General features: G+C 54.5%; 1 protein-coding gene across 7 annotated transcripts in view; it reads right to left on the bottom strand.

The window, feature by feature from the left end:
* The window catches only part of HIPK2 (homeodomain interacting protein kinase 2), a 206,020-nt gene that overhangs the window by 50,436 nt on the left and 140,585 nt on the right, over positions 1 to 14,999 (bottom strand). For all 7 annotated transcript variants that reach the window (XM_070071416.1, XM_051835654.2, XM_051835655.2 and 4 more), the window contains exons 3-6: positions 9,471 to 9,594; positions 9,054 to 9,173; positions 6,820 to 6,906; positions 4,343 to 4,527 (exon numbers count right to left, since the gene is read on the bottom strand). In XM_070071416.1, coding sequence (XP_069927517.1) covers positions 4,343 to 4,527; positions 6,820 to 6,906; positions 9,054 to 9,173; positions 9,471 to 9,594 — 516 coding nt within the window. The remainder of the gene's footprint in view (positions 1 to 4,342; positions 4,528 to 6,819; positions 6,907 to 9,053; positions 9,174 to 9,470; positions 9,595 to 14,999) is intronic.

Below are 14,999 nucleotides of genomic sequence, written 5' to 3'. Positions count from 1 at the left end.
TGGATTGGCCCAGCTCTGGCTAATGCAGCCATTTGGGGAGTGAACTAGTGGATGGAAGACATCTCTCTGTCTCTCTCTCTGTCTGTAACTTTGCCTCTCAAACAAGTTAATAAATCTTAACAAAACAAAAAAACAAACAAACAAAAAAAACCCTAATTACAAGTGCTGATACCAGCAGCAAAGAAAAGGAAAGCCACAGCGACCTCAACCGTTCAAGTTCTTGGAATGCACCATGAAGGGTCCTTTGGGATGTATATTCTGCTCCTCGTTCACTTCTGTGTTTTCTAAGTAAACTTACTTTCTTTCCAATGCTAATACTCAAGATAATGAAATCCCACTTATCTTCAGTTCAGAATGTCTATCTTAATTATAAATAATGTAATAATAACTGAGTGTAGTAAGATAATGGTTTTCTACTATTAAGATTACAAGTGTCTATTTCTTTTTTTTTATACTTCTAAAAAATATTTATTTTATGCATTTGAAAGAGTTACAGAGGTAAAGACACACAGAGAGGTCTTCCATCCTCTGGTCCACTCCCCAAATGGCCACAACAGCTGGAGCTGAGATGATCCGAAGCCAAGAGCTTCTTTCGGGTCTCCCATGTGGGTGCTGAGGCCCGAGCACTTGGCCCATCCTCCAGTGCTTTCCCAGGCACATTAGTGGGGAGCTGGATGCTAATGGAGCAACCGGGACTTGAACCAGTGCCCACATGGAATGCTGGAGCTGCAGGCTGGGGCTTTAACGTACTGTACCAAGTGCCAGCCCCAAGTGTCTGCTATTTCTGGATGCTGTGGGTATGCTCTATTGTGGGCCAAGCAGATGCCTGTGAGCTATGAGAAACACATTCTAAGTTTCAAGCCACCAACCCAGACATGATGCAGAGAATCTGACTTCTTTCTCAGTTAATGACTACTTACACTGGCCATGTAAAATGACTCACGACACTGAAGAGAAAACACATTCCCCAGTAGTCATCTAAAACACTGCTATTAATACTGCTGATGGTGCTGCTAGCGTCAGTGCTCTGAGTCTCTACTACGCGCCAAGCACACTGTCACATGCTTCTCACGGAAGCTGGAGCCATGAAACAATGCATTCTGTATTCTTTTTGGAAAGCACGTGATGTCTTGTGACAATTCAATATGGTTTCCAGGCTCCTTCAGAACCTCTTAACTGAAATGGGTGGCCTTTCAGGAAGAGGCAGCTCCTTTCCCTCCGAATCAGGAAGACTGGTTTGTAGAGAATCCGCAGAGTGGAATCCTGGCATGCAGCAGTGAGGGGGGCTCTTCCGCAGAGCCGCCCAGATGTCGGAGGAGCTGTGGCTCAGTCGCAAGGGTAGGGGTCTGCAGCAGGATGAGCCTGGGCATACTCTCCCCTCCCCGCCCCAGTTCCCCGAGATCTCCCCAGGGAGCTCTAGGGACCCTGAGGGATTAGGTCGACTCTCAGGCAAGACTACGTGTTCTCAGGGACCTGCCTTTCCTTCTTCAGCCATGTCTGACTTCTCTTTCTGGGTCCCATGACAAGTTCTGAGTTTGCTGCTGAAGCTCCGCGTGGTCACGTGAGCTCCCGTGAGCAAGCACAGTGAGGCATTCCATTGAGGCCTCCTTCTAGAACCTAGAGATGGACAGCGTCTATCACTCAAGCAAGCTCTGGCTTCCTGGGGCTGACTGTCTCCCCACTTTGGTGCAGACGGCTAACAGGAGAGCTCTGAGAGCATCTCCCATCTCCCCTCCAGGGCTGCTCCTCACTGCTCCAACCCTACCCTTGCATGTGAAGACAGCTCTTCCGGGAGCCTTCTCTCCGAGTCTGGCTTTTCTTCTCGAGCTACCTCCTTGGCTGACTCCTAACCACATTCAGGAACAGGATAAATCCTACAACAAGAGTTTGGAAAAGATAGGTCCAAACTCCTTCTGTGTGCTGGAGTTTGGCTGTTTCGAACTTGCTCCTTAAAGAGGCACTATGTGGTTGTCAAAATGTGATTTGACTTGCTTCACTGACAGCTAAGAGAACTGGAGTGGAGGAAGCACCCTGCGGTGGGGGCCATCCACCCACTTCCTGTGGGTTGCCTAAGGTCAGGTATGGTCTGAGACGCAGCCCAATCTTATCTTAGCACACCTCCCCAGGCTCCTCCCCAGCCCCACCGTCTCCCTCTCCCTGCTGACCTGGGGCTTCCCGCTTCCTCCTTCCTCCTGAAGACGTGTGGGGATGTGATTAGTTACTCTTTGTTTCCAGCAGCTCCAGTGACAACATCCTGCACTGTTCCTCACCCACCAACGACCTCTTCTCTCCCCTCCTTCGCTGGGGCCTTTGCCACGGGCTCGGTTTTCCTCCAGCCATTTGCCGCCTGCCCGGGAGGACTTTGGAAGCCACATGCCCTAACTTCTCGGTTCTTCCTCATCTCAGTGACCTTGTCCTCAATTCCAGGCACTGTCAAACCCGGAGGAGGCCCTGACTCCAGAAACCACAAACCAATCGTCCTGTTTCCCGGCCACATTCTCCACCACCCGTGCTCACTCACGACTCCGTGCCAAGCACTGCCCGAGTTGACCAACAAACCTGTTTCATTTGACCCCTCCCACCTTCACTTCTCTTCCCTTCCACTGAGCTTCCAACGGCCACCATTTTGGATGACAATTACTCTGTTGCCAGTATCAACTTCCTTGTCAGTATGGCAAAATTCCAGCTCACAGAGTACCAACTTCTCTGTTTCCTCTCCGCCTTCACCCATGGGGGATCCGTTACACTAGACTGTGCACAGCCAACCCCAGCACTCGGTAAGTCCACCGTATTTCTCTGGTCAGTTTGCTCTGCTCCTTTTGCTCCAGCTACTTCCTTCCCTTCCTAAACCAACTGCCTTGTTCTCAGCAGATAACCTCATTGCCTGGTTCCTACCTGAGCTCCCTCAACTCCGGTCCACTGAGTCAGTGCACCTGCCAGCACCCACACACTTCTTGGCCCCTCGCTACCTGTGCCCTGAGTGCCAGCCCCCACACCGCTAAGGAGACTTATCCTGAGTGTCTCTTATCCAGATCCCACCTCCCAGCACCTGACACTGCTCGTCTCCTCTGCCTTCAAAACAGTCCCTCCTCAACTCCTCCCGGTCACTGCCTCCCTTCTTCAAAGGCTGCTACCCTCTCTCACTGACCTTCTGCCTGCTACCCTGGTTTCTGCTTCTTCTACTCCATTGCAATGGCTGTCACGAAGCTACCAACAACTCCTGGGCTGCTAAATCCAATGGACATTTTCCCCAGACTTGTTCTATATGTGTGGCACATAGATCTGTTTCAACATTCCCTTGCTAAAAAATCATCTTTTAATGGCTTCCCAGGGCTCTTGGGATAAAGATGAGATCCTCCCCAGGTAGGGATTGCCCCCCAGCTTACCCTGGTGGCCTCAGCACCCCGCCCACCGACCCCCAGGTCTGGAGCTTGACCCTGCCCATGCAGGAGTGATGCAGGCATGTGTAGTGCCCACACCTCTCCTCACCCCCAGGTCTGGGGCTTGACCCTGCCCATGCAGGAGTGACACAGGCACGTGTAGTGCCCATACCTCTCCTCACCCCCAGGTCTGGGGCTTGACCCTGCCCATGCAGGAGTGACACAGGCACGTGTAGTGCCCACACCTCTCCTCACCCCCAGGTCTGGGGCTTGACCCTGCCCATGCAGGAGTGACACAGGCACGTGTAGTGCCCACGCCCCTCCTCACCCTCAGAGGTCAGGTGCCCAGAGTCTTCTGTGGCCTGCCCCAGGCCAGGCTCCCTCGTTATATGCTCACGTTGCACCCTGTCCCTTTCCCGATGACAGCCTGGTGATGTGGCTGCCACTGGTCTTACACCTTTCTCTGTCTTATAAACCAGAATCTCCAGGAGGCGGGGGCTTCCTCCACTATGCTCACCTAGCACCTACCCCAGCACCTAGCAAAGCACACAGCACACGGCATCCAAATGAATGAGCAAATCCAAGTGCAAACTAGACTGAGTCACTCCAGGCTGGTCTGGGAGCACCTCTGGGTGCTGACACTGGGTTTGCTCGGTGGATACTGCCGCCGGGGGCACTGCCCTTGAAGCAGATGCCTGAGCCTGTTCACCCAACCTTGCATTCTCCTGTGCTCCACTCTCCAGAGTGTGGCCCAGGTCCCGATCCGGCCACTACCTGTTCTTACAAACGTACTGGAATGCAGCCTTACGCGTCTGTCCACGCGTGGCATCTAGGGTTGTTTTCATCAGTAACGCCAGAGTTGAGTTGCTGCAACAGAGACTAGATGGCTGCAAACCCTATCTGGGCCTTTAAGAAAACGCACGTGCTGTGAGCTCTGAAAAAACATGGAACAAGACACCTACTGTGTACTATGGGGAAAATCGAGTAGGTGCGTCATGGTGACAAAGGGGTGGTTCAGGGTTTCGATCGGAGTGATTCTCTTATCCGCATCTATGGTCAGCATCTTCTTCAACAGGTCAATGAACTCCCGCCGGTCTGCCTTTTCCACTAACATGTCGCTCCCTTCCAGATCTGTCGTCATGTTCACCTGCAAGCAAGCAGGGACCGGTTACCGAGAGCCCAGGGTGCTGCCCCTCTTGAAGCAACGTCCTCTCTCCCTGCAGGGGCCTCCAGATCCCTCACGCCAGCTTTCCAGCCCAGGATGCTGCGCTGTGCTGGGGACGGCATCAGCCCACACGCGGTTGTTGCCAAAGGACGCAGCCCGGCAAGGGAAGAGTGGGAGGGGAGCAGGCTGCTTGCAGGACCTAAAATACACCTCCTCGGCAGGACACAAACCACATCTGCTCTATCAGTTAAGATGCAGCTCTTATCACACCTCATTAAAAACAGCCACAAGGGGCCGGCGCCGTGGCTCACTAGGTTAATCCTCCGCCTGCGGCGCCAGCATGCCACATGGGCGCAGGGTTCTAGTCCCAGTTGCTCCTCTTCCAGTCCAGCTCTCTGCTGTGGCCCAGGAAGGCAGTGGAGGATGGCCCAAGTGCTTGGGCCCCTGCACCCGCATGGGAGACCAGGAGGAAGCACCTGGCTCCTGGCTTCGGATCGGTGTAGCTCTGGCCGTGGCGGCCATTTTGGGGGTGAACCAACGGAAGGAAGACCTTTCTCTCTGTCTCTCTCACTGTCTAACTCTATCTGTCAAATAATAATAATAATAATAATAATAATAATAATAATAAAACAGCCACAAGACAAACAGAGTTCTGGAGACTGGTTGCATGACAATGTGAATGTACTTAATGCCACTGAACCGTATGCTTAAAAAATGGCAAGATGGTAAATTTTATGCTATGTGTTTTAGTGCAATTAAAAAATTACAACCAAACAGTAAAAAATAAGACGCAAAAAAGGGTTATTTGTTTAACCTCTGGAAGGAAGTGGAAGGGCTGAAGTGACTTCTTCCCCCGTCTCCAACACAATACCCTTCTCACGCTTCCCGAGTTCAGGCCAGAACCTTTCAGTCCCTGTGTTTACTGTGGTCTCCTCTGGCCGAGATGGGCAGGGTATCTGAACACAGTTTCCAAGATAAGTCTACACTGGGGTAGCCTTTCTATTTTCTCTAAGACATGCTCTGGAAACCAATTTCAGTTTTCTCAGACAATCTAAGCTGCTCATCAACTGACAAGTATGCTTCATTCAGAATCCTGATTTTTGGTTATACTCATCTGCAGAAAGAGATGTGCTAAGTGATTATTGGTCTATGGCTTTTATTTCTCATGCTTTAAAGAAAAACTCACTTTGCTTGCCCTGAGTTTTAGACTAGTCTTCACAGTAAAAGTAGCTGAAGTTCTAGAATCTTCTCCAAGGCACAAAAATGAGTCTGGGAACCCTACCTGTGAGCTGAGGGAGACTGAGTGTGGAGGCTTGAGTTGTGTCTCTCCAAAACTACGTGGTCAAGTGCTAATTCCTGGTGACTGTGGTATGACCTTATTTGGGAAGAAGGTCTTTGCAGATGTAATCAAGTGAAGATGTGGCTATACAGGATGAGGGGGGCGTACACCCGACAGCTAGTGTCTTCTGATGAGAAGAGAGGCGGGCTCTGAGACAGAGGTGAGGGCCGTGTGGAGAGCAGGCTGACGCTACAGCACTGCGGCTGCACACCGCGGGACGCCGAGGACTGCCAGGATGCTCTGGTGCGGGGACACGGCGGCTTTTCCCTGGGGCCTTGAGAGGAAGCACGGCCCTGCACGTGCCATCTTTACAGACTTCCTGAACTCCGAGAAAACACACACCTCTTGTCTTAAGCCACCCAGTTCTCCGTATCTGGTTAGAGCGATCCTGGGAAACTAATAGGCTGCATCATGGGCCCAAATACAGATGTGCTAATGGGCTGGAATTCCTCTCATGGAAAAAAGTCTCCTGATTTGGCCAGCACTGTTTTGCTAATGAGAACCAATGGACGGAAACTATTTTAAGCATTTTTATGCAAGAGACCTGCAACAGCTGGGGGTCAGGGGCAGGGCTGGGGACTCACCCCGGGTCTCCCACGGGGTGGCGGGCACCCAGCCACCGCAGCCATCACTGCTGTCTCCCAGGGTCCATGTTGGTTGGGGCTGGAACCAGCAGTGGTGTCAGGTGCTGAACCCGGCACCCCAGGGTGGGACCCTGGCCCGAGGCTTGACTATGTGGCCAGACGCCTGCCTGGGAAGCTGCTGCTGAAGAGCTGGGGTACACAGAGCAAACGGGCATCTGGCCAAGGCTGCCTGGGGTCGCTCAGGAGAGTCACCTGAGAGAAGACGTCCGCCCCCCCCCCCCCCCCCAGCCTCCTGCCGCACCGGAGAGAGAGTGAAGGGGCTTTCCTTGCGTACTCACGCACAGAGCTCACCTGGGCCATGTCATCTAAACAGTTGAAAATGTACTTTCTGGCTTCTTTCGACTTAATCCCCGTCTCTGCTTCATGGTCATCCGGTGTCTACCAAGAGAGGCAAAGGCCAGTCAGCCCTGGGCTTGTCCTCAGTGACCGCGGCTCGGCTCGGCTTGTGCTCGGCCCTCAGTGACCAGGGCTCGACCCTCAGTGATGGTGGCCCGTGCTCGGCCCCGGGCTCGTCCTCAGTGACCAGGGCTCAGCCCACGCTTGGCCCTGGGCTCGGCCTTCAGTGACTGTGGCTCGGCCCGTGCTCGGCCCCGGGCTCATCCTTAGTGACCAGGGCTCGGCCTGCATTCGGCCCCGGGCTCGTCCTCAGTGACCGCGGCCCACATCAGCAGCCCTCTTACAGAGGGTCCCCTCCCGACTCAGAGAAGGAGAACGGTTGCTCTCGGAGTGACCTGCACACTCATTTCTTTCTCTAGTCATCCACACTAACTCATGCCTCCTCCCCAGGGACACTGTCGTGGCCTGTTCCGAGTCTGGGACCCAGCCCTGGTCACCCTCAGCCTTCCCAAGGTGGACACTTTGTTGTGGAACAGCAGAAGCCTTTTCCCACATGCTGCTACATTTTAAAAATTATCTAATTTATTAAGTCCTTATTCACACAGCCCTAACTGTGTGCCAGACACTGCTCTACAGCACATGAACTCCCTCAGCGTCTGCACATGCATGTCACGCAGGGTTACCATCCCCGTTTTCCGGACGGAAGGCCAGGGACACACCCACGTTTCAGGGCCACGAGGTGGCAGGTGGGTCTGGAGTCAGTGCTCAGAGACACCATTTCCTCGCTGGCTTGGGAAACTGCTGTTCCAATTGTTGTGGGTTTTCTGGGTTATCCATGGGTCAGGGGTCATTAATCCTCCAAAGGACAGCACACCTGGCCCAGCTTAAACCCTGGGAACAGCTGGACTTGCAGGGATGCCCCCTGCCCATTCCACTCAAGGACTTTTCACTGGACACGACCTTGACGTTCATCCTCCCACAACAGCCTGAGTGTGCTTGTTTCTCCTTTCACAGTCTTTGCAACTACTGGCCACATACTCTCTTTAAACTACCTAAAGTTGACAGTTTAGGCCGGCGCCGCGGCTCACTAGGCTAATCCTCCGCCTAGCGGCGCCGGCACACCGGGTTCTAGTCCCGGTCGGGGCGCCGGATTCTGTCCCGGTTGCCCCTCTTCCAGGCCAGCCCTCTGCTGTGGCCAGGGAGTGCAGTGGAGGATGGCCCAGGTGCTTGGGCCCTGCACCCCATGGGAGACCAGGAAAAGCACCTGGCTCCTGGCTCCTGCCATCGGATCAGCGCGGTGCACTGGCCGCAGCGCGCCAGCCACGGCGGCCATTGGAGGGTGAACCAACGGCAAAGGAAGACCTTTCTCTCTGTCTCTCTCTCTCACTGTCCACTCTGCCTTTCAAAAAAAAAAAATAAATAAATAATTAAAAAAAAGTTGACAGTTTATACTGGCTGTGGTTCTGTCAGAAAGAAAGAAAAAAAAATCGTCCACCCAGTCTCCCTCTAAAAAAAAAACACCTAAAGTGAATATAAAATATATTTAGAGATTTAAAATTTTTTTTCCTTCCCAGAAAAATGTATTATTTTAGTTACCAGGCACAGATCAACGTAGACTGTTTCTGTCAAAGTAAATCCCCAGAGAAGTTCTGGTGAGCAGTGGTGCACCCACCACCTGCCGGCCTGGGACCAATCAGACCCTTCACAGGCCTTGTAACACTTGAGATGCTTGGGTAACTTCCCCCACTTCTCAACTGGGCCATGCTGAAACGTGCCCTCCCGGCCCCTGATCCTGGGAGAACTCAGCCCGTGTGTTCCTCGGCTCCCACATTCTTTTCCTTTGAGGGAGAGGACACTTATTTGGGTGGGCCCTGGTCCCATCTCCCTCCGCACCATGGGCTCCTGCTGCATTTCTGTTCCTGTGGAACATCAGACAGCTAACCTGGCGAAGAAGATGACGTCACAGGAGCTCGAGCTCCACAGGGGCCGACAGCCAAGGGGAAGAGGTGTTCTGCGCGCTCAGACTCAGCACCCGTGCGTCCCCAGCCCCTGCCCACCTGCCACTGTGCCGGCTGAACAAGCTGAGATCCCGGGCCCCCTGCCAAGGTTCAAAGCTCCCCACCACGGGAGGCGCCCTCCCTCCCGCGCGCTGGGCCACTGGTGAGGAACAGAGGGGACGCTCTTCCTACCTTTAGCCTCCACAAAGGATACGGAGAATCCGTGTCACGGTTGAAGAACCTGGTTGTCTTTGTCCCTGCGCTTAATAAATATTCAGCTGGCAAACCCTGCGTTTGTGAAATATACCGAATCTGCAAGAAAAGATGGGAAGGAGGTCAGGCTTCTCCCGTCACTGTACACACGGTATACTAATGACTCTGGTGGCTTCGAGGAGATTCAAAATGACAGTCTTATAGAGAAAGGAAGGAGTAAAGAAAAAAGGAATAAAGAAAAACCCAGCAAGGGTGAGGGAAGCAAGGTTTGGGAGATAATGTCACACTCATAGCCCCTGCCTGTGTCACGTTATAAATTAAATACCAACTCAGGCTGCTTGCCCGGCAAAGGATGAGGTGTTTCCGTGGCTACCTGTGTCACCTGGACCCACCTACCTGGTCATACTCTGAAGCTCCCGGGTACAACGGCCAGCCCAGGAAGAGTTCCGCGATGACACAGCCCAACGACCACATGTCGATCGCTTCACAGAACGGTAACCCGAGGATGATCTCAGGCGCCCTGCACGGAAGAGTGGAGGAAGCGGTCAGCGATGCTGTGTCTAGATGAGTCCCCTGCACACCCAGAGGCCACTATGGACATGGCCTGCAAAGGGCCTGTGGTTCTCAGGACAAGTGCTGCCTTGCAGCGACCCCTCCAGCCCCTGGCCTGGTCTTTCCCAACTTGCAAAGACCAGTAAAGTGGTGGCCAAGATGAGGGGTGGGTCTGAGCCCAGAACGACTCCAGGGAACCCTGTCTGCTGGCTTCGGTACCACTACACTCCAACCAAACGTGCTGATGATACCTTAGAAACACTGCAGTGACCTTTTGTAGCTGAAAACCTGGAAAACAACTTCCAGAGACTGCCTGATTTTTGCAAAGCAATTCTGAAATGCTGGTATTCTATTTCTAGGAATACATAAAACAAGCTGCCTCCACCCAAAATAATGGGATTAAATCTAACATCCATTCATGTCCATGACCTCTTTCTTAGGAATTTGCATTCCATTTTTCTAAGGGGACTATTTTTCCCCCCATCAGCTTCTGAACAGTTGATCTCAGAAGTTCTCTAATGCTGTCACGTTAGAACCCTGCTCGTGAATGCATGGTCTGGGTACCAAGCGGAATTCTGCTTTACACAAACAGCCTACTGTCCTTGGAGACAACATCACCCTGGTTGGGAATCACAGCCAGGGTGTACCCAGAGCACATCTTCCTTTCTAAGAAACTGACAGGACTGGGTAGGAGCAGGTTTTGGGGAAAGCCAGGCTCAAAGTTTGAGAGATGAACACAGTTTCTGTTTTTTGAAAGCGTGGCTCCAGGCACTTAGCTGATTATCAGCTGCAGTATCTCAACTTCTGTGTTCTCCATAGATTTCCCACTTGATACTGGAAGAGGCGCCTCGGGGACCCTGCACCTGCTGGAGTCAGAGTGGAGGGGCTGGGGAGTGGAGGGGCTTCCATCATGGCCGCCTTCCACGACTTAGCACAGGGGGAGTCGGCGGGTGACCAGAAACACCTCCACTGTCCTTGGATCACCCAGTGAATATTTCTGCATTTAAAAAGCACCCCACACCTCACCTCTTTAAACTTCCTCTCACAGCTAATCTTTTTCCTGTCTGTAACAGTATTGTAAAAACAAAATTACACAAGACTCAGAAATGTTGGTTACAAAGTTATACTTCACAAGTACAAGGGGGTTTCTTCACTCCCCAAGGCTGGAGGTGGCTGCTCTGGCAGGGGAGCCGGGCGCCTCGGGCCATTCAGCGAGTCTTCCCTCGCCCGGAGGCCGGCATTCTCCCCAGCCCTTCCCCATCTCTTTGGATTTTTCAAAAGTAATGTTTACTTATTTTTAATTCTACTTGAAAGGCAGAGAGAGAGAGAGAAAGAAATCTTTCCACTGCTGGTTCACCCCTCAAATGCTTGCAACAGCCAGGGCTGGGCCAGGCTGGAGCCAGGAGCCAGGAGCTCTAGGGGTGGTTCGGCAAGACACGGCAGACGCAGACTGCGATGACTGGCGTTCCATGAACAGGGCCTGGGAGGTCCTCTTAGTGCACCAGGGAATGAGGCAGCCATCGGTGGTGTGACCACGGTGCGTAGAGCAGTGCTTTCTCGTGGTGACCATAAGAACAGCGCTCCCGCAGCCGGCTGGATGGTTGGCAGGCCAAAGAAACAGAAGCACGGCCCTGTCCATGAAGGACCTTCAAAGCACACAGGACAACTAACGTTGGATACAAACGTGTACAATAAAAACACACAGACAGGAAAATGTAGGTGACACAAGCACAGAGCGAGCTCCCAGAGCCCCTGTGTTAGAAAACAAAGCGGCACCCAAGAAGAAAACAGACACAAATCCAACCCAAGCCCCGGACTTCCCTTAACGGCTTTCGGCTTTCCCGCAGCAGAGGCGGTGCCGGTGCCATTGTACTGCTGCCTTCTAAGCCGCCTCCCTGCCGGGTCGTCAGTTAGCTTCTCCTCTCTGCACATTATCTCCTCAACCTCTTCCAGCAGCACTGGACACTTTCCGCTGGATGCTGCACTTGCTAAGACGGGCAGTGGTCTCCACACCCTCACACGCATGGGTCACTTCCCGGCTGTGCGACCTACGAGCCACTCTTCCTTCCCACAGCTGACCCTCCCTCCTGTTCTGAGATACTTGGTTGTCAACACGGCCCCTTGCCTCTGCGTGGCTTGGTGGCTTGTCCTTGTCCATTTGACTGCGGCATGTTGGCAAGGTCCTAGGCCTTTGCTCCTCTGTCTTTTCCCGGGGTGACTGCTACAGGTTGAACTGGGTACCCCTCAGTGCCTCGGGGGGGGGGTGTTAGTTAAGATGAGGTCTCACGGGAGCAGGTGGGTTCTGTTCAATGTGACCAGTGTCCTCCTCTTAAGGGAAATTTGGACACGGCAGCCACACAGACGTGTGGAGGCAGAGGCGGAGCCTGGAGTTACATTGCACACGCCCAGGCATGCCGACTGAGGCCCCCAGAAGCTGGAAGAGGCCAGAGGACGGCCCTGCTGACACCTTGCTCACAGCCTTCCAAACAGCTGTTGTTTTCAACGCGCACTTTGTGGTTCTCGTGACAACCACTCTGGGAAGCCAACAGAGCCACACACAGCTCCCATGGGTCCAACCTCTATTCCTAGTTCTGATCCCGGAATTCTCCTTTCTGTCTGCATTCACATCTTGACAGCCTGCTATTCCCATGGCAGTGCGCCCTGCAGCCACCTCAAGGGCCGCCCATTTAAAAGGGAGCACACCTCCCCTGACGTCCTCCTCCTCTGCCCTCCTCATGTTGCTAAATGGAATTACTGCCTCCAGCTACATGGCCAGAAGACTGGGAATGGGCTTGGACTGCTCTCTCCCTTCCTCTGCACCACTGACACCATCAGTACTGCTGGTCCCACAGAAAAGCCCTTCCTCTGCACCACTGACACCGTCAGTACTGCTGGTCCCACAGTCCAGCCCTTCCTCTGCACCACTGACACCGTCAGTACTGCTGGTCCCACAGTCCAGCTCAAATTGGTCTTGCTCTCCATCACTGCTGCCGCTGCTCTGCCCCGGCAGCTCTGCGTCACCCTGAGCGCCCCATCCAGGATTTCCTCCCTCCAAAGCAGCCAGGCGTCATGGCTCACACCTCTCCTGCTGAAGCCCGCGGCTCCCCACTGCACTTAGAATGAACTCAGAACCCCTTCACGGCCCACAGGACCTGCCCGATGGAACCCTGCAGGCCTCTCCACTGTCCCTGCAAACCGCTCAGCAGCCTCCGCGCCCACCGGCCTCATCTCCGTTTCCAGAATGCCCCAAGCTCCTTCTGCTTCCAAGGCCCTCACTGTTGGCTCCCCAATGGCCGCCACCTTCTCACCCTGCATATCTCGGCTTCACTGCCCCTGCCACAGACAGGCCTCCCTTGACACCAGTACGTCTCCATATACAGTGCCATGAATGCCGCTGTATGCTCCGTCCCAGGAACTGGCTCACTGCTGCCCCCTGCCACGTCCACGGGGGCAGCATGGCGCCTGGCGTTGCAGCCACACGCTCGTGTTTGTTCATCAAATAAAGCTTGATCACAGGGAAGAAAGTGCTCGGCTATGTGGCTCAGATGGAAATTCCCACGGCAGCACAAAGGGAGCGGAAGGAGCAAACCTTGGCGCAGGAATCAAAGCTTGGGCACACCTGCCACACTCAGGGACAGCTACCTGCCGGTGCCGCTCAGGGAACCATAGCAAAATAAAATACGATAAAAAAGCAGTAGTAGCAGGGGTTTTGGAGGTGGTCCCAGGATCACAAGGGCATCGGAGACCCCGCCCAGAGCCCTCGCAGGATGGAGCCTATCTCCACTCTGTCTTGAAGCCATTTCCCTCCTCAGCTCCCACTGTTACCAAGTGGAGAGACCCTGACCACCACCTCCTGCTCGCTCACCTTCGGTTGCAGCCTGCACCAAGCCACCCTGAATGCCTCTCCCACCTCGAGGGGTGCACTTATCTCTGCCTGCAAGGGACCCACTTCCGAAAGAGCCTCCCCCCGGCCCCCCAGGCCTCCCGGACTGCAGCACACACGCACTGGCTCTGTGGATGAAGATGTCGACGCGGATGACAATGGAAGAGTCTCCTCATCACTATTTAGAGACAGCAAAAGTGCTGTAACATACAGCAAGTGTCAGACAAAATTTGCACCTGGGAGAGAGGGACCACTCATCCCCAGCACTTCCAGAGCGAGGCATTGAAAATTCTGTGTGTGTGTGTGTGTGTGTGTGTGTGTGTGTTTTAATAGAGAAAGAAGCTAAGCTACTACCTTTGACCTATAAATACCTGTTTGCGTATCTGTCCCCTACTCAGGTTTCTGAAGGGCAGGGTGTGTGTCCCGGTCTTTGGTCTGCAGTCGCCAGGTGAGGCAGGCTCTTCTCTCTCTGGCCCCCAGTGAGCCTTGGATCACACCCTGTGCTGGGGGCCTGTGGACGCCTGGCCCCGAGCCCCTGGTCTCTAAGGTCCTGCACCCCCGGAGCTGTTTCCTGTTGCTCGGCTCACCGGAAGCATGTGTGATGGCTGCTGATGTGTGTTTAGTCTTCAGTGAGGCACCCTCTCTCCCACGGTCCCGGTCCCGCTGAGCCTGAATCTGGTGGGAGCTCCATTCATGCACTCACTGATGTGAGCACTCACTCACCCTTCAGAAGTGTCCCTAGGCACCAGGTGTTGTGTGGGTGCTGAAGACGAAAACCAAACCAGAGCCTTGGCTCCTCTAGCACAGCCACACCCCGAGAGCTCACACCCCACGTGCAGAGTGCGGGCACAGTGCACAGGGGAGTGGCACGGGGCGGGCTCCCCAAGTGCAGAGTGCGGGCACAGTGCACAGGGGAGTGGCATGGGGCGGGCTCCCCGCCAAGTGCAGAGTGCGGGCACAGTACACGGGGGAGTGGCGCAGGGCGGGCTCCCCAAGTGCGCAGTGTGGGCGCAGTACACGGGGGAGTGGCACAGGGCGGGCTCCCCAAGTGCGCAGTGTGGGCGCAGTACACGGGGGAGTGGCGCAGGGCGGGCTCCCCAAGTGCGCAGTGTGGGCGCAGTACACGGGGGAGTGGCGCAGGGCGGGCTCCCCAAGTGCGCAGTGTGGGCGCAGTACACGGGGGAGTGGCGCAGGGCGGGCTCCCCAAGTGCGCAGTGTAGGCGCAGTACACGGGGGAGTGGCGCAGGGCGGGCTCCCCAAGTGCGCAGTGTAGGCGCAGTACACGGGGGAGTGGCGCAGGGCGGGCTCCCCACCACGTGGCCAGGAAGGGATGGCTCCCAGGTAGAGGGCAGTGCGCATGCGTGCAGGCGCCTCCTCCCGTGCCCCGCTCGGCCCGGGTGCCCTGTGCAGTGCCTGGGGCATGGCAGGAGTGCAAGCACATTTCCAGGGAGCAGGAAGGAGTCTGTGCCAGCCGCACACCTCAGGCAGTC

The sequence above is a fragment of the Oryctolagus cuniculus genome, chromosome 3, assembly GCF_964237555.1.
Source record: "Oryctolagus cuniculus chromosome 3, mOryCun1.1, whole genome shotgun sequence".
Taxonomy (NCBI): domain Eukaryota; kingdom Metazoa; phylum Chordata; class Mammalia; order Lagomorpha; family Leporidae; genus Oryctolagus; species Oryctolagus cuniculus.
Note: the sequence above shows the minus strand (reverse complement) of the source record. Positions and strands in the feature narration are given on the sequence as shown.